The 13,502-nt window shown below is 34.2% G+C and overlaps 1 protein-coding gene across 2 annotated transcripts in view; it reads left to right on the forward strand.

Moving 5' to 3' along the window:
* Positions 1-864: 864 nt before the first annotated feature.
* The window catches only part of LOC137811619 (uncharacterized), a 31,016-nt gene continuing 18,378 nt past the window's right edge, over positions 865-13,502 (forward strand). Inside the window, exons 1-12 of one of the 2 annotated variants that reach the window (XM_068613418.1) lie at positions 865-1,085; positions 1,187-1,702; positions 2,601-2,965; positions 4,468-5,119; positions 5,251-5,337; positions 5,664-5,710; positions 6,237-6,346; positions 6,439-6,539; positions 7,888-7,980; positions 8,703-8,786; positions 10,815-10,898; positions 13,246-13,314. In XM_068613418.1, coding sequence (XP_068469519.1) covers positions 1,014-1,085; positions 1,187-1,702; positions 2,601-2,965; positions 4,468-5,119; positions 5,251-5,337; positions 5,664-5,710; positions 6,237-6,346; positions 6,439-6,539; positions 7,888-7,980; positions 8,703-8,786; positions 10,815-10,898; positions 13,246-13,314 — 2,280 coding nt within the window. In that variant the 5' untranslated portion in view covers positions 865-1,013. The remainder of the gene's footprint in view (positions 1,086-1,186; positions 1,703-2,600; positions 2,966-4,467; positions 5,120-5,250; positions 5,338-5,663; positions 5,711-6,236; positions 6,347-6,438; positions 6,540-7,887; positions 7,981-8,702; positions 8,787-10,814; positions 10,899-13,245; positions 13,315-13,502) is intronic. The other variant, XM_068613419.1, reaches the window with a different exon arrangement.

The following is a 13,502-nucleotide window of genomic DNA, read 5'->3' on the forward strand; positions in this document are numbered from 1 at the left end:
GAGTGACCATTTTTCGGAGCTAAACATTCGTTTTTGGAAAGTGAATAAATAAGAGTATACATTGTCTTGTAATTGAGTTACATCTTGTTGTAGTCTTCCTTATCGTAGTCTTTTCAGGAGATGTGATTTTTATAACACTATCAAACACTTAACCTCTGCAACGTTCTCCCTCTCTTCTTCTTATACGTCAATGATGGTGCAACAACTAAGAAAACAACAATGATAATGATCGTGACTATGGCAGTGTGGTGTAGTGAGGGAATGAATTTTAGTTTTTTTGTTTTAGTAGTAAGGGTTCAATTAGTAATGATGGAGGTATAAGAAGCATATTAAAAAAAATAAAATTGGAAAAGTAATTACTTCCTCCATCCCCATTTTTGAGCCCACACATCCACAGTTGGGTGAAATAACTGAATTGCTTTGTTTACTTCTCCCTTACCGCACCTCACCATGCTGCCACCACCATTGTCGCATTGCAGAAGAAGAGAAGGATAGCGTTAGAAAAAGTTCTTGCTCCAAAGAGCTTGTTTTGGAAAACTCATTCTAGAAAATGCATTATGAGAGATTTTGTATACATTTTGGAAAAATTGTTATGAAAAGCTTATTTTGGAATATAATCCATGTGTTATGCAAATTTTATTACATAAATTTTGTTCTCAAAATCTAATCCTATTTTGAAAAATATGTTCTAAAATGTATTTCATTAATTCCAAAAAGTGTGTTTCAATTTTTTTTTCCAATACAAGTAATCACGAAGTCACTTTAAAAAAGAAAGTTGTAGGGTGGACGTTCAAATTGATTGGGTGCAGAAAGTAATCACCATTTGGAAAAGATAAAGCCCAGCCCACTTACTCTCCTTCCATCGTTCATACCTATCCAACAGCAATGCAGCTTTTATCACTACCAGAGACAGCACCATTTATAATTTTTGCCGTTGCTCTTAAACCCTCTTCTTCAAACAACAAAACCCTCCCTTCACTCATCACCATCTATGAAATGAACACACCACAACAATGATTCACAGAACCTTCTTCTCCACATCAACAGTTTCTTCCTCACACACTCCCTCTCTTCGTAACTTCATGGTCACTCTCTTTTATTCCCTTAATTTTCTATTTTTTTTTTAAATTTATCTTGTTATCGTGTCAATAACGTGATTGTGTTTCGGTTGGGCGTCGAATTGCAGTTGCAGTTCAGGGTGCTGCAGCCTCCCACAAACGCGCTCTCGCCACACGCCACGTCAGCCATCACCGGCGCCACCTTCCAATGTCGTCGAACGTGTTTGTTATTCCCTTGCAGCGCGCAGAGGAGCCCTATCCGTTCTCTCGCTGTGAAGTCCACGACGTTGTTTGGTGACTACTACGGTTTTCCGTTCGCCGGGAACTGCACAACGCCGTTTGGCCACGGGCTCTTCTCGAAGGGGTTCTCGACGCGCGTGGCGGATAGTGGAAAGCAGAAACTGGCGGATACTGGAAAACAGAAACTAGCGAAGGCTGCAGTGGTTCGGGGAAAGGAGAAGGACGGGAGTGTAAAATGGGACACTGCGAATGAGGATGCGAAAACTGCGGAGAATAAAACGGTGAAGAAGAAGAAGCCTTCGCCGAGAAAGAAGGTGTCTGCTGCCAGCAAGTCGACGCATGAGGAGTGTGTTGCAGCAGTTCCTGAAAAATCTACCAAATCGAAGAGGAAGAAGGTTTCCAAGGTTAGTAATTGAAAGTTTTCAATGAAGGAAATAAGGATACCTGCTACTGACTTTGTTGACACCTGCAGGACTACTGCAAGTGTGGATAAACTTCTGAAGTGTACTTACAAGAAGAAAATAAAAAGAAAAATAAACTAAATATAACCTGTAACTAACTTAAAATAAGTGGAGAGTTATATGCGAGAGCTTTTATTAAGGTTGAAGCGTATTAGTTGATTTTAGATTATATGAGAAGCTTATTCATCTTTATACCTAATGTCTTAGAGAAGGTTTCAAAGGTTCTTAATGGTAGTTAGTTACTGGTTTTCAAATAAGAAAACAATAATGCATGTTATTGAACATTGACATTCGCAGGAGAAAAAAATAGGAAGAAAAAAATTAGGTAAGTCTAATTTATGGGTGGAACTTGCTTTATTTATTTTTCTTCGCTTATAAAAATGTTTAATCAATGAGAACCTTGATCGTATCGGGCTTTTAATTTATTTTATGACTTATGCTTAAGTTAAAATTAGTAGCTTTTGAGAACTAAAATGAGGAAGCTCTTGTAAAAGTTGGAATTGCAAGTTTATTTTAGCCCTTGGGAGAAACTTAATTCATTTTACTTGTTTATTTTCTTATGTTCATTGTCTTAGACATTTACTGCACGGTAAATTTGAATACTTTTTGTTGTATTGTTATAGATTGTTCAGAATTTTATTTTATACCAATACACATCAAAATACTATAATAATCAGACAGATTTTAGTATTTATTATGTGTGTGACTAGTGCTTACTTTTAAAACATTATTTCTCGTGATTTAAAGTTTTTCTGTTTTGTTAGTTTTAGATAATTTTGTATATCATTTTGTGTCCTGTATTTGTATTTCCTAGAATGACTCTGATATTGTGGTTATTCAGAAGAGTTCAGTTGACAGTGCAACTGAAGAAATAGCCGATAATTCTGCCTCTGTGAAGGATGAGTTGAAGAAGAAAAATGGAAAATCTAGTGTGATTGAAGAGGCGAAACCGCTGTGGAATTTTACGCACAAACCATTGTATCCTCCCTCTGGAAAGTCTGTGGTGGTTGTAGAGTCTGTAACGAAGGCAAAGGTTATCAAGGGATACCTTGGTGATATGTATGAAGTCTTGCCAAGCTATGGTCATGTGAGAGACTTGGCTGCTAGGTCTGGGTCAGTGCGACCTGATGAAGATTTTAGCATGGTGTGGGAGGTTCCCTCCCCTGCCTGGACTCATCTGAAGAGCATCAAGGTTGCTTTGAGCGGGTACATTTTCCCATCCCTCATCCCCTTGCCTTTTCTTTTGGCAGCGTTGGATGGTTATACTAGTATAATGGTTATTTTGTGGGCTGTGTTTTGGTATTACAATTATGTATAATGTGTCTAGAGCTAATTCTGGTGTCTATTCGATATGATGTTACTAGATTAAGGCAGATGTGTCATTATTACTTGTGGGTTTGTTTCCATTCTATCTTTTAATGAATATGTTGACTGTGCTGCATGGGTGTGGGTATGGGTATTGGGTACAATATAATATATAAATATGACAGTTTTTCTTTTTAAACGAAGATACGGCACAGCACATCTGAAGTACAATATAATCATTATTATAAATTGCCTAGATATTATTTGTTTGATTTTCTTTATATTTTAATATTACAGATTTATATTGGTTGACTATCATCATTGTGTTTTAACCTCTTGCGAAATTGATTAGAAAAACATAATTCTTTGTGAAAAAAATAAGAAATGATGAGGATTTTCTAAATTTGCTTCTGTAGTCAAGTTACCCAGCATTAGCATAATTTCAATTTATACGGAGGATTGCAAGATAATAATGACAAATACAATTCACAATTCAGTGAGAAATTAAAATTACACTATATTCTATGGTACATATTTCATATGGTACATTGGATTAATTATGATTGTCTACTAATATGATTTATTCTTTGCACTATTATTTCAATTTCCTATACTCCCCTTCAAGCTGGTGAGTGGGCATTCATTCTCCATTTCCAGCTTTGATACTACTCTTTAAAAAATGGGGCTGCTTTGCTTTGTCTTTGGTTGAGCTATCCACAAGTTGTTCTTGTGAGTGTATATACAAAATACAAATTAATCTCCAATTGAGTTTTTCTTTGATAAAATGTCTGTCCACCTGAATATGTTTAGTTTGATTGTGTTAAGCAAGATTGCGAGTTATGCTGATTTCTGCCTAACTACAACAATAAACCTTCGGTAGTCCATTCAATATAATCTTCAAATCTTCTCACATAATCTTTAGCCAATCTTATTCCCAAATGCCTTGAGCCATAGTCTAAATCTCAGCTTCAGCACAAGATTGGTCACTTTGTTATGCTTTTTTATAGTTATAGTGACTAGATTTCCTTTGGTAAAATTACAGTGTCTTGTAAAGGTTCAGTTCAATAATGGACATTGCATAATTGGCATCATATAAGCCTCAAGAGTTGCATTCCCATTCCTTCTTTATAAAATTCCTCTGTAGCAGAACTTGACTGCACGTAGTGCCTTGTTAAGTTTTCAGAGAATCTAGCACTCCCAAAATGCCCAGCCAGGGTTTCTACAAAAAGTTGTCTTCGGCAGTAGTGTTCCCTTAATTTGGGAGCTTTGATACCATGTAGGAATAAGAACTTTGGGTATAGAGTATGGTTCAATGCATATACGATGCCAACTTTGAAGTATCTTTGCATTATAGGCAGTTGGCGACATGTATCTTGCTTAATTCATTTTATGTTATTTGGCAGAGCAGAAAACCTTATTCTTGCATCAGATCCTGATCGAGAGGGGGAGGCTATTTCTTGGCACATTATCGAGATGTTACAACAACAGGGTGCTCTACACGACAACATATCCTTAGCAAGAGTAGTCTTTCACGAAATAACTGAAAAATCTATAAAAGTTGCCCTACAAACACCGCGGGAGATTGACATAAATTTAGTTCAAGCTTATCTTGCTCGGCGGGCTCTTGATTACTTGATTGGATTTAACATTTCTCCACTACTATGGAGGAAGTTACCGGGTTGTCAGTCAGCCGGAAGAGTTCAATCTGCTGCACTTGCTCTTATATGTGATAGAGAAATGGAAATTGATGAATTTAAACCGAAGGAATATTGGACTGTGGAGGTTCAATTGAAAAAGAAAGATCCGGGATCAAACCAGAACTTTACATTTCCTTCCCACTTGACCCATTTTGATTCAAAAAAGTTGAATCAGTTTTCAATTACTTCTGATGCCGAGGCAAGATATATTCAAAGCAATATAAACTCAGCCGATTTTCATGTTGTTTGCTTGAAAAAAAGCAAAACTCGAAGAAATCCTCCAACACCTTACATAACATCGACACTTCAGCAAGATGCTGCAAACAAGTTGCATTTCACGGCAAGTCACACAATGAAGGTACTAGATTTTTTATTCATTCCTAATCTATTTCCCTATTTATTCATGTATGTTGAATTAATATTTAATTATGTTTAAATTTTAAATCTAGAATTATTTTTATCCTTATCTCAATTGCCTTTTGAGTGCAGCTTGCACAGAAGCTCTATGAGGGAGTTGAACTTTCTGATGGTGTAGCAGTGGGTCTGATAACATACATAAGAACTGATGGGTTCCATGTAGGTATCTCTTAGGTTGCATCAATGTGTTGGAAAAATATATGATTAATTTGTCCATAAAAGCTGACTGTGCCGTGTCCAAATATTCTTGTATGTTGTATCCCCTTCCCTCCCACCCACATTTCTCTTCTGTAACAATCATTTCACGAGTCTCGTCTGTTTAAAAGTGATCACCAATCACCCATGATTTTCCCAACACAATTTTTTATTTTTTCTTTCTGGTTTGTTTGTGTGGATGACATGTTTAGAGTTTCTTTCTGTGAACTCAGTAATCTTGTTTACAGATGATTGTTTTTATTTTAACAACTTGCCTCGAATTTACTTAGATTTCTGATGAAGCTGTTGCTAATATACGATCGCTGATTAGTGAAAGGTATGATCATTTCTCCAGACCACCTTTGTTCATATCATATATTTGCTATCAAAGTTTCAGTAATACTACTGAGTTTGTATCATACATGAGCGACCATTTAGTAGCTATTTAACTGAACACATATGTAAGATGGGATTTAAGCCTTACAGATGCAATGATGCTAGTGTATACTATAACGTTATATAGTTTTCAAAAGAATTTGATAGATGGATTTTACATTGAAAGGAAGGCAAGAAGGTTGTGTGGCAATATAATTGGGACCTGTCAGGATAACTTTTCTATAATCACTTATAGGAGAAGAAAATTAGAGGAAAAAAAGGAAATATACTTCTCCATGAGCTAATTGTAGAAACTTTCTCATATTACCTTTTCCAAAATCTGATTTTTTTGGGATTACTTTTTCTCCTATGAATTCTTATGGAACACTTATCCAAACAGACCTTAGGTAAACTTCAGAAGTAAAACCAAGCCATATAATATATTTTTATTGTTTTTCATGTGCATGAATGAGAGTTTACTGTATCAGGTATGGACAAGATTTTGCGGCACAAAGTGCACCAAAATATTTTAAAAAGGTGAAAAATGCACAAGAGGCCCATGAAGCAATTAGACCAACCGACATACGCAAGTTGCCATGTATTACAACACATGCTTCTTTTGTGAATATTTTACTTGAATGGTGTACCAAGGGTGACTGCTAATAATATTAATTGTTGATGTTTTTTCAGCAATGCTTGCTGGGATACTTGATGAAGAATCTTTGAAGCTCTACACACTTATTTGGTCACGAACAGTTTCATGTCAAATGGAACCTGCTGTCATTGAGCAGGTTAGACTACTGAATGTCCTTCAACGTCTATTGCATATTTGCACGAACCTTAAACTGTATAATAAACTAGCCATTAATTATATAATTTGTACCTAGTATTGACTCAGATCAATTTAGAATTAAAAAATGTGCAGCTTTTTTGCTTTATTGGTAGGTTAATGAAATTATAAGAAAAGATCAGAGATATCAGGAAATCATAACAAAGAGCGAATCTAGAACCTAGGTGATAATGATCAAACATGAACTAGAAGCAAGATAGTAAAAACTCAAGATATTACTCAAGATCGGAAAGGGTAGTATGAATTGTAACACAGATTGTAAGATCCTACTTATGTGGAATTCATATATACACGCACAAAATAATTATATCTCACTCAAAAATTCATAATTGAACTTCAATTCAACATGATAAAAAGATAATAAATGTATAAAACATTAAAGTATTAGGTGTGAACACAACATCCTAGTTGTAGAGGAGTAATTCCTTCCTAGTTACAAAACAGCAAACCAATTGCTCCATCCTGTTTCCTAATAGGAATTCTATCCTAGTAACAAAATAATAATCCATTTAAAGCAAATCATCTTGTAAGTTAAAATCATAGTCTCCATAGAGACCTTCAACTCCATCATTTCCATCTCCTTCACCATTCAAATCAGTAACGTCAAAATCATGTTGATGTAGTGTTTCATCATCCTCAACTTGGACTGGAACCAAGTTTTCATCCAAACCTAATGCTTCATTCTACTCATCTTTCAGAATCCACTCATCATTGGATAAACAATCATCAATATTAATTTGAACTGGTTTCTTATTTGCTTCTTCTTAGCTAGTTTTGAATTATCCATAACAATAAAAATAATTCATTGTGCTTTGCATTAGCATATTTCTTCTCTGTGTGGACTTAAAACAAATGCAAAGACAAATATGATAATCAATTAGTACACTAGTAATTATATTCTAGAGATATATTTAATACTAACTTACCATCTCAAAGGAACTCCAATTACATTCATTTCCAGAGGAGCTATATGTCTAGCTCAATACATAGAATGTCAAATTTTTGGAGTTCTGGATGCTCACCACCATAGTACTCCCACCATGTAGGGGATTGCCTGATAGGGATCTGTTTGCTCTGTTGTATGGGACATTAATTTGTTAGAAATGTTAGTTATTCATGGTAACTTCATTTACTCCAGGTGTATTGATGGTATATTCTTTTTTTGTATTACAGAAAGATCATGAACAATTTCTTTGTTGAAATTATGCTTGTATTCAGATATTTATCTGCTTTGATCTGACATTGTTATGTTTGTCTGGACATTTTTCATACTGTTCTTTTGACTCCAGATACATATTGATATTGGAAATGCTGACGAGTCTATTGTATTACGTACCGCCAGTTCAATGGTTGAGTTTCGTGGATATCAGGCAGTTTATATGGTATGGTTGGTTCCCGCAAATAAGTGATGGTAGCATACAATATGTAACTATTTATGTAGTGATGTTGACAGTACCTCAAATATAATGACTTCATATTTATATTTATTATTATTGTTATTTTCAATCAACTAAGTTATTATTTTACTATTAGTATTGTCTTGAGTTACGTACAAGTAACTTGCTATTGGATTTAAAAAATAGTGCTTCTTGTAAAAGTAAATTCCCAAAGTTCCAGGATTTGAAGTATGTTTTCTTCTTACTAGTTAATATAATGTTTTGATTTTGAACAAGGTCTCATAAAATGTTCTGGAAAGACTTTTTGTCTTGTTTGCTATAATGCATGCAGGGGTTACTTCAGAGTTTCCACATCCCAAAAGAAGTATAAAATTAAGCATGAATATGCTTGTGGTTCTAATTTGTATGGATTGCTGGATAAAAGGGACTGAAGGTTTTAATAATGGTCACATTTGATTCAAATCTGTATTACTTTTAGAGGCTCTCACATGACACAGAATTTTTGTTTCATTTTTTTGCTGGGCTTTTCATTTATGTTTCTGTGAGATACCTACTCTTTAGGTCAACATGAAGGCTGCCCAAAAATGGTTTTGTTTCTCAACTAATTTCAGCTGTGGTAGAGAATGTCTGCATGTGCCTTTTATATGACTACGAAACTAGAAATGATTTGTTTTCCTGACTTACGTTCAGTTTTTCCTCCCTTCTAGGACATTGCAGCTGAAGGTGTTCAAGATAAAGACCGAGTTAAATCCAGCCCTGATCAAACATTTGGATTACTAAATTCCCTGAAGGTAAATATTTGTGAAAACTTAACATACAATCTATACTACATAAACTATTTGATGCTTTCTTCATATGGCAGTCTGCTATTTCTGTTTGTTTAGATAGGTTGCTGTTTCTGGTTTCCTTATGGTTTGCTTTGTCATTTGTTTTCTCAAAAAGGAAGGGAGCTTTGATAGACATACAGATATAGACCCACAAGTACCCTTATAGTAATATCATTTTTTTTTCTTTATAATTGTTTTCGTTTGTTAGATAAAAATAAATTCCTTAAAGCTTATGCTGTTGAGAAGAAAAATATCTGAATATTGTGCCAGAGAAGGTACAAGTGTGCCCTATTTAATAAATAAGTTACAACACAAAGTGAATCAATCATAAATGCAACTGAAATCCTGAATATGATCAAATGACTATTTTAGAAGTGTTAACATGTGCCTTATTTTCTTTAATATTGATTTCACTAGGGACAGATATCATTTTCCTTTTGGATTTATCCCGGTCATATCCAAGTATGCTGGAGATGATTGATGTTGTCTGAGGTGCCAACATAACTATTTGATGCTATTGCATACTTGCTTTTAGTAATAAGAAAAAAGTTATAACTGTGCATAAAATATGCTATTTTAATACCCTTCTCAAGCTGAAGAATAGGTCATATTTTGCCGTGCTTGTTACAAATATACACACCTGCAAGTTCGTCAACAATGGTTTTGATGTGATACAAAAAATCTTTCATTTCTTGTCATTGAGAGATACACAATGAGTATCAATACGAAGTTGTCGGGCACTTGCTCTTGTTTGAAGATTAAGTTACTCATAAATTGTGTTGTAAACCTGGTAGTAGTTTGTGGAACCAATCATTTGAGAGAGAATCAACTTCATTAATGTTGAATAAAGCCATGTAAGAAGTATTTGATCCTGAATTTCCCAGGATTTGTATGTGGGACTCATGATCAGCATTATGATCTTGATTTAAGAGATATCGTGGAGGGATTGTAGGACTAGCAATGAATTGCTGAGACAATGCAATTCAATAACGGGTTCATCTTGTTAATGGCTGTGAAATTAGTTGGAGTCATCAAGTTTTTCACCAAGGGAGAATCAACTTCGTTAATGTTGATTAAAGCCATGTAAGAAGCATTTGATCCTGAATTTCCCAGGATTTGTATGTAGGACTCATGATCAGCATTACAATCTTGATTTAAGAGATATCGTGGAGGGATTGTAGGACTAGCAATGAATTGCTGAGTCAATGCAATTCAATAACGGGTTCACCTTGTTAATGCCTGTGAAATTAGTTGGAGTCATCAAGTTTTCACCAAGGGAAGTGGGAAGGGAATAAGGTGTGAAAGCGGTGGGATTAGCAGTAGCTATGAACAAAAAAGGTATAGCTAAGGTTAACAAATTAAAGGCTGCTACCATCATATAGAAAGGATGTTATATTTCATTTCTGTGATGTGTAAAGCAAAATACAAAGGGAGCATTTATAGTAGCCACTCTTGAAAGAAAAATGACAAAAAACCCAAGAACAGAATCACTAAAACGGGACCGATGGAAATAATCAATTAAAGGGGAATGTTGAGCTTCTGTAATGGGAGAGAGAAGAGAATACCTTTTATATTCTTTATTCTAGTATATTCTAATAGAATAACATATAACATAATTAGAGTACAAATCAAATCCCTACTTATAGGCATGACTTATCTTATAGATATTAACATGTGCCTATTTAATTGTAGCCATGTAGAAAAGTAAAGCATTTTAGATGGTGGCTCAAGAATGTTTCCATGTCTCTAAAAAGCCTTTTTTCTTTGTTAATTGCTCTCACTTTTTCTTAGGCTTGGTTTGCTATGCATCCTTTTGTTTTTTTTTTCTTTGTGAATTCCATTTTATTATACTGATAGTCATATTACTCCACAGCACCTGGACATATGCCTTTAGCAGAATGAGACTTATTGTTGACTTCTTTTTGTATGTCTGACATTATTACTCACGATATATGCCCTTTACAACACACTTCATTAACTTTTATGTTGTAGACAGGGGATCCACTATCCGTGGTTCAAACTGAACCTCTTGAGCACCACACACAACCGCCACCACGGTACTCTGAAGCATCATTGGTAAGTCATCATGTTTCTGTCATTAAGTTTAAATGAGTGGTGGAGTACTATTTACTTTTTTTTTCAAATATTATTTCTACAGGGAACTATGAAAACAATAAAATGTTTTCACTGTTTCTTATACAAGTCTTTGAACATAGAAAAATGACACTTTTGTTATTAAAAAAGTAAAAATTGAAAATAAAAACAGAAAACATTTTATGCTGCTTTAAGCTGGTACTACTCTTGTTGCAATGTGAAAATGCTTGATATTGGATAATTCTGCGAAGGCAATGGCTATACACAAGTCTTGTGTAGGGACTCATCTCTTTATTAGAGAATGGGGTGACGAAAATCAAACTCTAGATGACTTGGCCATAGGTTTTAATACCATGTCATGAACAACTGTGCCAATTTGCAAGGGCTTGAACTATTAAGTGAAGACTCGTGGATGATTGTGTATTTCTTCTCTTATTGGTTATGTGAATAGAGATTACATTTTATTGTCATGGAAGTGTGTTAAATACAGCCATTGAACTATGTGTTTGTAGTTTTAGATATGTACTTTTTTTGCTTGTGTTAGTTAATTTTCAAGAAATTGATTCATGATATGATTCTTTCATTCTGTGTTTTGACAAATACACAACAAATGGTTTTGCCAATCGTTGCAGCAAATGGGATGCATATAGTAACTTCTGAAAAGACCTGTTTTTTTTTTCTATGACACCCTTGGTTGTTTTTTATTATCTTGGCATCTTTGGTTCTACAATGTGTATTTTTGTGAAAGATATTATTCTGATCCATCCATTAGCTGAAAAATATTTGATGGTGGCTTTGCTTGCCAGCCAGTTGCGTTTAGTTGAAGTATTCAGTTCAACGATCTTGGAACTTTATATTCCAATACTTTTCTCTTGTTTTATCAGAGCAATTGAATTAAACCTGTTTTTATAAAACCTTAGTGACATTTGCCACATTAGCAAAGTTGTTATTTCTGTTACATATTGTTGAGTTTAGTCCCATAAAAAAAGTGATTATTTTTGTTAAGTTAGTCCTACAACAGTGAAGCTTGCTTTACTAGCTTCATGATTGTATTGTATTATAAAATGTAATTTCCAATCAACTATTGTGTTGATACCAACTATTGGGTTCAATACTTCTTACCCAAGAAACATGTTAGATCTTCCTTTCCAAAGATTCACCAGGAAGTGGCAAACAAAACAGAAATGCTTTGATACCTGAGATGGAAGTATGGGAAGAATGCTTAAGAGAGAGTGTATGATCTCTTAGCTCATCCATTCATTTATAGGAGTTCCTTGCATAAAAGATACAAAAAAGTTGTGATTTAAATAAGTTAACCAATTCTAGCAAGGTGACTATTTTAAATAAGTGACAATTCTAACCCTACTCTAGTAATTTACTGTGATACACAATTGCTTTAAGTCATTGTCATAATCCAGTTCTGCATTCAAGAACAAAAGATATTGAGCTAAGCATTTTTTTTATCAGAGAAAGATTTCTCAACAAGTCTTAATTGTGACCTATGTGCCTGTTGTAGCTCAAATTGCTCATATTCTTTCAGAGGCACTATCTAAGTTTTACTTCTTTATGGGACAAACTCAATGTTTTGAGTTCCTCTCAAACCTGAGTAATAGAGTAATTGAATAAAACCTCTGTTCTTGTAAGATTGAGTGACATTTGCTACATTAGCAAAGTGGCTATTTCTATTACATATTATTGAGTTTAGTCCCACATCAGTGAGCTTGCTTTACTAGCTTCATTTCTGTTACATAAATTGCAAGTCTCGCATTGAGAAGACAGAAAAGCAACAACAGAATCAGTGTTTTTCAGATTTAAATCTTTTTTTTCTTAGATCTAAGTTTTCTTTATGTTTTGCTGTATTTTTTTTCTTTCTATTTAAGACTGAAAACTGTGAAGACTGTAATAGATAAAATTTGATGCTTTCTGCCTACATCTTCTTTCTAAGTACAAGAGTTACTGTGTTAATTTTATCCATTACATAGTTGACTATAGGTAATAACACTTTCTCGGACTTTGTACCCTATCCTATTTGCTCCTGCACAGGAAGGTTATAATTTTAATTTTATTAATTGTTATTAAGGACTTTGGTTCATGACTTCATGTTGGGACCTATATTTGGCATCATATGCTATGTTCAAAATTTCAATATGTCCATATTATGATTTATAATTTTCAATTATCTAACATAAATAGATGTGTTGCAACATATAAAGTTCACCATGAATTTATAACATGATTTGTGCTGTCAAGAAGGAGGGCATACAATGTTCATTTCTTTTGCACTTCGCCTCTTGTTTTCTCCATTTAAGATTTCCAAATGATATTATAGGTTAAGAAGCTTGAGGAGCTAGGGATTGGAAGGCCATCAACATATGCATCCACAATAAAAGTTTTACGGGTATTTTTCTTCTGGAACAGTAAATGTCATTAACATACATATCTTATTTATTTTATCACATCAAGTGTAACATTTAAATTGAATGTTGTAATTTATTTAGATAACTGTATAAGTTATTCTGGTCTATTGATTTAGCACTAGTGTTTTTGCGGATCTAGGGTTTGTTTGTTTTCTATTTATGAAAAATG

Source organism: Phaseolus vulgaris, chromosome 2 (genome assembly GCF_000499845.2).
Source record: "Phaseolus vulgaris cultivar G19833 chromosome 2, P. vulgaris v2.0, whole genome shotgun sequence".
Classification (NCBI taxonomy): domain Eukaryota; kingdom Viridiplantae; phylum Streptophyta; class Magnoliopsida; order Fabales; family Fabaceae; genus Phaseolus; species Phaseolus vulgaris.